The sequence below is a fragment of the Miscanthus floridulus genome, chromosome 5, assembly GCF_019320115.1.
Source record: "Miscanthus floridulus cultivar M001 chromosome 5, ASM1932011v1, whole genome shotgun sequence".
Classification (NCBI taxonomy): domain Eukaryota; kingdom Viridiplantae; phylum Streptophyta; class Magnoliopsida; order Poales; family Poaceae; genus Miscanthus; species Miscanthus floridulus.
In genome coordinates this window covers 86,534,356-86,544,988 of record NC_089584.1, presented here as the reverse complement: position 1 = coordinate 86,544,988, position 10,633 = coordinate 86,534,356, and the positions used below count along the sequence as shown (strand labels likewise).

At 51.3% G+C, this 10,633-nt stretch overlaps 1 protein-coding gene across 1 annotated transcript; it reads left to right on the top strand.

The window, feature by feature from the left end:
* Positions 1–9,137: 9,137 nt before the first annotated feature.
* On the top strand, positions 9,138–9,644 carry LOC136454877 (uncharacterized). The gene has a single exon (XM_066455125.1). It carries the CDS (start codon positions 9,138–9,140, stop codon positions 9,642–9,644), a length of 507 nt encoding a protein of 168 aa, XP_066311222.1.
* The last annotated feature ends 989 nt before the right edge of the window (positions 9,645–10,633 follow it).

Here is a 10,633-nt window from a genome sequence, read left to right as displayed (position 1 = left end):
CGCGTTACAGATTAAGGGCTCGTTTGGTTAATTCCCAATCCAAAGGGATCAATCGTGATCCGTTTGAACTGGGGATTAACCGAACAAGCACTAAATGGTGTGGCGTGGACACTTGGATTATGTGCTCCATTCTGCTGTAATAACAGTTGGTCCGTGTTCAACTGTGTAACTAATATTGGGTCATCAGTGGGAGAATAGAACCAATAATCTCAACTATCCCATTGCCCCGTACCATCTTCTATCTACTCTTATATCTTAGTATAACTGAGAAAAAGAAACCACTTAAAAGCCAAAATATGATCGGGGAGTTCAAGATGGAACAAGAAAATCACATGCAAGCAAAGAGGATCAAATTCGATAGCAAAATATGAGCAAAAGGGGCTAATCCTAGAAATTGCAGCAGAAACAGACTTACAGCCGGGTTTCCATACTAGTTAAGCCGTTTTTTTTGTACTTTGTCAAAATGTGTAACAGACTCCACCATTGCGTTCCTATCACAAGACTATCGAAAAGCATATATAGATAGTTCAGTTTGGAGTCTAGATGGAGAAAATGCAATTTCGGAAAAATCATCCATTAGAAGCAAGCTTAGTCAGTTCCCTAAACCAGCTAAGCTAGTCTTGTACACTTCCTTAAATTGAAGAATAAACTTCATCATTGCGTTAAGTCAATCAAAAAAAAATATAGATCGTCCAATGTAGATTTCGAATGAAGAAATTACGCTCTCGAGAAGTGTTTCTACCAACGAGCCAATAACAATTCAGTGGTGCCACATGTATCTTTTGCTTATCACTTAATCATCTAATCTGTTGTAAGTACTTGTGGTGGCTAGAGCACTTGGATGAGAGACTTAACTCCCCTACAACTTCAGCACCCTATAACACACTTGAAATGGATGGACATATGGGTAACCCCCAGATATACTCGCTGGTGGCTAGCTGCAACTTTTGCACTAGCACCGGAGTTTCCAGTGCCGCACCAGAGCCTTTTTGTGATGCCACGTCGACTAGCTGTGCCGACCGTTGGAGAGTCCTTTCTCCTGTGCCCTCTAAAATCTTTTGTAGAGCTTCTAGAAGCCAACCTTGTCTTCAGTGCTCAGTCCTTGGTATCATCAGAGTAATCCAGTGAAATGAAGGTGTTGGTTCTTCATATGCACCAGAGTTATCTGGTGACGTGCCTATCCTCCGTGATGTCTTGGATTTCTTGTGTCTTCTATGATTTTCAATGGTGCTCCTTGGTCTTCCTTAAGGTGTTGATCACTTGATCCTTGCATCCAAATGAACTAACACCTTGTATACTAATAAACCACATTAGTCCATTTAATCATTGTCAATCAGCCACCAAAGTTATATATAATCATTGCGGTGCCATTTTCTTTATAATCTCTCTAAGAGAGTGAAATAATTTTTGTTCTCTTCCTCTCAACTCTAGCCTAAATCGAAGACTCCTCTATTTAAAATGCACATATCTATGCTATGCAATATGCTCATCTAAAACTCTTTCAACAACAACAACAACAACAACAACAACAAAGCCTTTAAGTCCCAAACAAGTTGGGGTAGCTAGAGTTGAAACCCAGCATAAGCAATCAAGGTTCAGGCACGTGGATAACTGTCTTCCAAGCACTCCTATCTAAGACTAAGTCTTTGGGTATATTTCATCCTTTCAAGTCACCTTTTATTGCCTCTACCCAAGTCAACTTTGGTCTTCCTCTGCCTCTCTTCACGTTACTATCCTGGCTTAGGATTCCACTATGCATCGGTGCCTCTGGAGGTCTCCGTTGGACATGTCCAAACCACCTCAACCGGTGTTGGACAAGCTTTTCTTCAATTGGTGCTACCCCTAATCTATCACGTATATCATCGTTCTGAACTCGATCCCTTCTTGTATGCCCGCAAATCCAACGCAACATACGCATTTCCTCGACACTTATCTGTTGAACATGTCGTCTTTTCGTAGGCCAACATTCTGCACCATACAACATAGCAGGTCTAATCGCCGCCCTATAAAACTTGTCTTTTAGCTTCTATGGTACCCTTTTATCACATAGGACACCAGATGCTTGCCGCCACTTCATCTACCCTGCTTTGATTCTATGGCTAACATCTTCATCAATATCCCTGTCTCTCTGTAGCATTGATCCTAAATATCGAAAGGTATCCTTCCTAGGCACTACTTGACCTTCCAAACTAATATCTTCCTCCTCCCGAGTAGTAGTGCCGAAGTCACATCTCATATACTCAGTTTTAGTTCTACTGAGTCTAAAATCTTTGGACTCCAAATTCTCCCGCCATAACTCCAGTTTCTGATTCACTCATGTCTAGCTTTCATCAACTAGCACTACATCGTCCGCGAAAAGCATACACTAAGGGATGTCCCCTTGTATGTCCCTTGTGACCTCATCCATCACTAAGGCAAACAAATAAGGGCTCAAAGCTTCCCCTTGATGTAGTCCTATCCTAATCGGGAAATCATCCGTGTCTCCATCACTTGTTCGAACTCTAGTCACAACATTGTTGTACATGTCCTTAATGAGCCCAACGTACTTCGTTGGGACTTTATGTTTGTCCAAAGCCCACCACATAACATACCTTGGTATTTTATCATAAGCCTTCTCCAAGTCAATAAAAACCATATGTAGGTCCTTCTTCTTCTCCCTATACCACTCCATAACTTGTCTTATTAAGAAAATGGCTTCCATGGTTGACCTTCCGGGCATGAAACCAAATTGGTTTATAGAGACCCATGTTATTGCTCTCAAGCAATGCTCGATAACTCTCTCACATAGCTTCATAGTATGGCTCATCAACTTAATTCCCCAGTAATTAGTACAACTTTGAATATCCCCTTTATTCTTGTAGATCGGTACCAATATACTTCTCCTCCACTCATCAGACATCTTGTTCGATCGAAAAATATGGTTGAACAGCTTGGTTAGCCATACTATAGCTATGTCCCCGAGGCATCTCCACACCTCGATTGGGATACCATCCGGTCCCATCGCCTTACCTCCTTTCATCCTTTTCAACGCCTCTCTAACCTTAGATTCTTGGATTCTCCGCACAAAGCGCCTATTGGTGTCATCAAAAGAGTCATCCAACTGAAAGGTTGTGTCTGTATTCTCACCATTGAACAATTTGTCAAAATACTCTTGCCATCGATGTCGGATCTCATCCTCCTTCACCAAGAGATGCTCCCTTTCATCCTTAATGCACTTAACTTGGTTGAAGTCCCTTGTCTTTCTCTCATGAACCCTAGCCATCATATAAATATCCTTCTCTCCTTCCTTCATACTCAAACTATCGGGGACCTAATACCTGGGTACCCAATGAGGTGGGACTAATAACCATCAAACGTTGACGCTTCTAGTCAGACAAGAATGCTACTACGCTTCTTGCCCGAACGACGGAAGATTGGTTCCGCCTCGCTCGACCCCTAAGGGCTGGCTCTACCTCGCCCGACTCCCAAGGGCTGGCTCCACCTCGTCCGACCCCCCGAGGGCTGGCTCCGCCTCGCCCAGCCCCCGAGGGCTGGCTCCGCCTTGCCCAGCGACCGGGGACAGGCTCCGCCTTGCCTGACGTCTGAGGACAGGCTCCTCCTCACTCGACGTCCGATGGTGGGCTCTGCCTTGCCCGATGACTGAGGGCTGGCTCTGCCTCACCCAATGACTGCACCCTGCTCCTTCATGCTGACAAGCACAGGGTACGATAGGACATTCGAGTCAACCGCCATACCAAGGACCATGTCTTGCACGCCTGCGGGAAGGTACCATCAGGATATGATGGGACGGGCGCTTTAAGCCCTATCCAACCTAACAGTACTCGAATAGTGTTGTAGGCGTCGACTTTTGTCCCACGGTGTTGTAGGTGCCACCACCAGCCCTCGGGCGTGGATACTAACATCGACATACAACAACCACTACGGTCCAGGAAGAGACTCGTGCCATCTACAGTGACGGATGTATTGTTACCACGCCGCCCGCTCTCCATAGGGCCATAGGTCAACACCCTTGTCCGACACGCCGCCCGGAGGGGTGGGATAGGACGTGGCCACTTGCTGATCTGGTAAGGGCATGGCGTCGCCAGGACACGGGCATCCCACGAATGTGCCAATCCCTAACACCGTCTGGCCGTGTCAGCAAGGCTGGCTCAGCGGAAAAGGAGGTCTCAACACCTTCCGCGGGGCTTCTTGGCCTCTGGTTTTTCTCCTTTCTCCCATCTGTAACCCCTGCTCCTCTCTTGGTCTATAAAAGGGAGGGTAGGGCCCCCCACTAAAGGGATCGACTCTTGATAGATAAGTTGAACACACAACGCTTCACACATAGCTGAGCAGCGACCAAGCTCTCAGCGACCTTTTCGATCATTCCATCAGAGACTTGGGACTCGTCCCTCTCTCGACTGTTTGTACCCCTACTACGAACCATTTTCGGTATTAATAACACAAGTAGCAGTAGCAAACTAGACATAGGGATGTTCAGCCCAAACCAGTATAAACCTCGTGTTCTTTAGTGCACCATCCGGGCCTAACGCGCAATAATCATAAATTTACTAGCCGATGTTTGTTCAAAACACCGAGAGTTGGCACGCCAGGTAGGGGCCTTTGCGTGTTCCAAATCAGGCCTCGGATGGCTAACCACGCAATCAGCTGGGTCCCAAGCACATACATGCATTTTGGTGACCTGGACTTCATTGTCACACTGGGAGGAGATGGCGCTGGCCCATGCGGCCGTCCAGTCTCTCCCCTCCACCAACTTCAGCTATCGGAGGCTTAAGGGCTAGCCCAACGTCTCCCTTGGACCCCAGCCATCCAGGGAGGCCCCGTGCCGCATCACCCTCTCTCCAAAACGCTCCACATGGCGCACCTTGACGGCGTTTCTGTTTGGTCTCCGCAACGCCACGGCGACCGTAAGCCACCTTGTGGCCCAGCGCGTGATCCTGTTTCCCATGAACAACGAGTTCGTGGGGATGATCAAAAGCGTCATAGAATCCCTCCATGGCCTCCTCGCGGAAGGCCTAGGGTCAGACTCTAGTTCTGACTCCAGTAGGGGGAGCCATCACCCCTCCCGGGAATGCTTCATGGCAGAAACCTCCGAGGGACACGTCAAAAGCACCTCTGAGGAGGAGGTCACCCCGGCAAGCAACCTCGGCGACGGAGCCAAAGGGGGAGCAGCGGCCCCACCTCACGTAGGGGTGGAGCAGCTAAAAGCCTGAAAGCGGGAAATAGATGAAGCCGGACAATAGCTTGTTCGGGAGTACGAAAAGATCAACAAGGAGATCAGGCGCCGCGGAGATGGAGGGCACGCACGCACCGTGGTCCACGATGTGAACTGAAGGATCATCGCCGACGATGAAACCCTTCCCTACTTTGCTTGTGCAAGCCAGAACATCGCCGCCGCGATGGCCCTACTTCATGGCCTTCCAGAGGCCACGACGCCCGAGGATTGCTGGGTCCACCGCGAGATTCGCACGCTACTTAAGCGTGCGGCAGCACAGCAGGCGGAGAGCTCGATGTCTTGGCGACACGAGCCCGATGCCAGCCAGTGTACCCCCTCAGTGCACCCCGCCAAGGATGCGTCGGTCCACCAAGTGCTGTAAGGCGGCGGGCAGCGCGCTACAATCCCCATACATCAACGTCTCGGCCACAACCGCGACGCGTGCAGTACCATCGACACCCGTAGGTGCACCTACAGCGACCCAAGGGAAGGAGCCCGCCATGGCTATCATTCTCGACACAACGGACGCTATGATAGCGGCGAGGACCGGAGCCCGAGCCCCGGCTGCCAGGCCCTTAGGCCTTCGGCCGGCACATCCTCAACGCTATGTTCCTACCAAGGTATCGACCACCTACCAACATCCCTAAGTACTCCAGGGAGACAAACCCCAGACTTTGGCTTGAAGACTATCAGCTTGCCTATCAAGCTAGTGGTGCGGATAATGACAACTTCATTATCCGCAACCTTCCACTGTTCCTCACTGATTTGGCACGAGCGTGGTTGGAGCACCTTCTGTCCGACGCCATCTAGTGTTGGGCGGACCTAACGGAGATCTTTGTAGGGAACTTTCAGGGCACATACAAATGTCCTAGGAACCCCTAGGACCTCAAGAACTATCGCTAGAAGGCCGGCTAAACCCTCCACGGGTACATCCGACGCTTCTCCCGACAGTGCAATGAGCTCCCTAACGTCGCCGACGCCGACGTGATAGGAGCCTTCCTGTCTAGGACAACCTATGAGTCTTTGGTTCACAAGCTGGGATGCAAGGGCCCATGGACCACCAAGGAGCTCCTAGACATCGCCACCAGCCATGCCTCAGGAGAAGAGGCGGTCGGAGCAATCTTCGACCATTCCAACGGCAAGGCGAGGCGGGATGAGGGCGCCGGCGAAGGCGCCTCCAACCGTTCCGCCAAAAGAAAGAATAAGAAGCAATGGCACGATAACTCACTCATGGCCGCTACCGACCGCAAGGGTGGTCAGAAGCCTATGGAGGGCACTCCGAACCACTTCGAAAAAATGCTCGAAGGGCCGTGCCCAAACCACGCCTTTCCTATAAAACACCTACTCAAGGACTACAGCCTCATGCGGAAGTTCTTGGCCAAAAGCGCCAGCAAGGGGGAGCAGGGGAAGGAACCTGCCCCCGCTGCCGACAACATCGAAGAGAAGGACGACAGCTTTCCAATGCCGGACAACTGCCTCATGATCTTTGGAGGATCAACAACCTACGACTCCAAATGTTGTTAGAAGGTCGCACGCCGCCAAGTCTACATGGCCCAACCGGCCACACCTCTTTTTCTCCGGTGGTCGGAGTCCGCCATAACCTTCGATTGGACCGACCATCCGGACGCCATCCCGCACCCGGGAAGGTATCCGCTTGTCGTCGACCCGATCGTCGGCCCAAAGCGCCTCACCAAAGTTCTGATGGACGGAGGCAGCGGCCTCAACATCATGTATGCGAAGACGCTCGACGTAATGGGCATCGACCGAACACATCTCCGCCCAGTCTGAGCGCCTTTCCACGGCGTCGTCCTTAGAATGCAGGCCATGCCACTCAGATAGATCGATCTACCCATTACCTTTGGGGATCAGTTTAATTACAGGACTGAGACCCTCACCTTCGAGGTAGTAGGGTTCCCCGGAACCTTCCACACCATCCTGGGACGTCCATGCTATGCGAAGTTCATGGCCATCCCCAACTACACATACCTCAAGCTAAAGATGCCAGGCCCACACAAGGTCATCACCGTCGGCACCTCCTTCTAGTGGGACTACGAGTGCAAGGTCGAGTGCTGTGGCCAAGCCATAGCAATCATCGCCTTCGGGGAACTTGCCGCCCTCAAGGAAGAGGTCACCGAAGAAGCGCCCGACGTGAAGAAATCAACTAGGTCGTTCGAATCAGCAGAGGGCTCCAAGGAGGTCCTCATAGACCCCTGTAGCTCTGAGGGAAAAACGGTATGCATTGGTACCATACTCTCCTCCGAATAGGAAAGCACGCTCGTCGACTTCCTCCGCGACAACAAAGACATCTTTGCATGGAAGCCCTTGGATATGCCAGGCATCCCGAGGGAGGTCACCGAGCATACCTTGAAAATCCATCTAGGCTCCAAGCCGGTGAAGCAACGCCTATGCCGCTTCCATGAGGAAAAGTGCAGGGCCATCGGTGAAGAGATAGCAAAACTGCTGGCCACCAGATTCATTAGGGAAGTATACCACCCAGAGTGGTTAGCAAATCCCATTCTTGTACGAAAAAGAGCGGGAAATGGAGGATGTGTGTTGACTACATGGGTCTCAATAAGGCGTGCCCAAAGGACCCATTTCCTTTACCATGCATAGACCAAATAGTCGACTCTACCTCAGGGTGCGAAACCCTCAGCTTTCTTGACGCGTACTTTGGCTACCACCAAATCACGATGAAAGAGTCCGACCAACTCGCGACGTCTTTTATCACCCCCTTCGGATCATTCTGCTACATCTCAATGCCGTTCGATCTAAAAAACATTGGGGCCACTTACCAGCGCTGTATGCTCAATTGCTTCAGGGACCACATCGGGTGGACCGTTGAGGCCTACGTCGACGACATCGTAGTTAAGTCCAAACGGGCTGACCACCTTGTCGCCGATCTTGAGCAAACCTTTGCAAAACTCTAGGCAAATTGCATCAAACTCAATCCCAAGAAATGTGTTTTCAGGCTCCCGAGGGGCATGCTGCTCGGCTTCATCGTCTCCGAGAGTGGTATCGAGGCCAACCCAGAGAAAATCTCAGCCATCACAAGGATGGGCCTGATCCAGAGCATAAAGGGGGTTCAATGGGTCGTAGGGTGCCTCGCCGCCCTCAGCTAATTCATCTCATGTCTCGATGAACAAGGACTCCCCCTTTATCGACTCTTGAAGAAAGCCGACCACTTCAAGTGGACAGCCAGGCCTAGGAGGCGCTTGACATGGTCAAACTACTCTTGACAAAACCTCTGGCCCTAGTTCCTTCAAGTGACGGAGAAGCCCTCTTGCTGTACATAGCGGCCACCACGCAAGTGGTCAGTGCCACCCTGGTGGTAGAGCAAGAAGAAGAGGGGCACGCCCTCAAAGTGTAGCGCCCTGTGTACTTCATCAGTGAGGTACTATCTGACTCCAAAACCCGCTACTCCTAAATCCAGAAACTCCTATACACCGTCCTCATCACTAAGAGAAAGCTATGCCATTACTTCGAGTCACACCCAGTGACTGTCGTAACATCATTCCCCCTCGGCGAGGTCGTCCATAGCCAGGACACCACGGGAAGAACCACAAAATGGGCACTCGAGCTGATAGATCAAGGCATCACATATGCCCCCTGAACGGCGATCAAGTCCTAAGTGCTGGCTGACTTCATCGCGGAGTGGACCAAGGTCCAGATGCCACCGATGGTCGTCGATCAAGAGTGCTAGAAGATGTACTTCGATGGGTTGCTGATGAAGAAGGGCGCCAGCACGAGGCTGGTCTTCGTATCACCCCTCGGGGTTCGCATGAGGTACATGGTTCGGCTCCATTTTCCCTCATCAAATAATGTGGCCGAATACGAGGCACTCGTCAACGGCCTACGCATTGCCATCGAGCTGGGCATCCGATGCCTCGATATTTGGGGTGACTCTTAGCTAGTCGTTAACCAAGTCATGAAGGAGTCCAGCTACCATAATGCTAAGATGGTTGCGTACTGTCAAGAAGTTCGATGGCTGGAGGACAAGTTTGATGGCCTCAAACTTAATCACGTCCCGAGGTGCCTCAACGAGGCAGCCAATGCACTCGTGAAGGCGACGTCCGGTCGAGAGCTGGTGCCTATGGGCGTCTTCACCAGCGACCAACACAAACCCTCGGTGCGCTACGAAGGGTCAGAACAGGCCAAGGATGGTCGGTCTGATCTGGCCCCAAGGGCTGACTCGCCGACTGCTCCATCCGACCCCGAGGTCATGGAGCTTGAAGAGGATCTGGCTACAGAGCCTGACCCTCTGGACGATTGGAGAATGCCCTACCTCGACTACCTCCTCCGCGACACATTGCTAATGGACAAGACGGGAGCTCGACGGCTCGCACATCATGCCAAGTCTTTCGTTCTTATAGAGGGCGAACTCTACAGACGGAGCCACACCGGGATCCTGCAGCTCTGCATCCCTGATGAATAGGGAAGACTTTTGTTGAGCGACATCCACAGTGGGTCTGTGGTCACCATGCCACGCTGAGGACCTTGGTTGGAAACACATTCTGATAGGGCTTCTACTGGCCCACTGCAGTAGCCGATGCCAAGCAAATCATACGCACCTACGAAAGGTGTCAGTACTACGCTCGGCAGACCCATGTCTTGGCTCATGCACTCTAGATGATCCCCATCACATGGCCCTTCGTGGTCTGGGGGCTCGACCTAGTTGGGCCACTCAAAAAGGCACTTGGGGGATTCACCCACCTGCTTGTCACCATAGATAAGTTTACGAAATGAATCGAAGCTCGACCGATCTCCATGATCAAATCCGAGCAAGTTATGTTGTTCTTCCTCGACATCATCCATCGCTTTGGAGTACCAAACTCCATCATCATAGACAATGGCACACAGTTCATCGGCAAGAAATTCATTCGATTCTGTGATGAACAACACATCCGAATCGATTGGGCGGCCATCGCGCACCCTCGGATGAACGGGTAGGTTGAGCGCGCAAATGACATGCTCCTTCAGGGCCTCAAGCCCAGGATCTTCAACCAATTGAACAAGTTTGGCGCACGCTGGGTCACCGAGCTCCTGGCGGTGCTCTGGAGCCTAAGGACAACTCCTAGCCGGGCCACTGGCTACACACCTTTCTTCATGGTCTATGGTTCTGAGGCCATTCTCCCAATGGACCTCGACTATGGAGTGCCAAGAATCAGAGCATACGACGAGTAGGGAGCCAAGGCATCCCACCAAGACGCCATGGACCAACTAGACGAAGCCCGCGACATCGCCCTCCTCCATTTGGCCAAGTACCAGTAGGCATTGTGATGGTACCACAGCCGATGGGTGCGGGACCGAGACTTCAACGTCGAGGACCTTATCCTCCACCTCGTGCAGAGCAACAAGGACCACCACAAGCTCTCCCCACCCTGGGAGGGGCCGTACGTCATCGCGGAAGTACTCCGCCCAGGC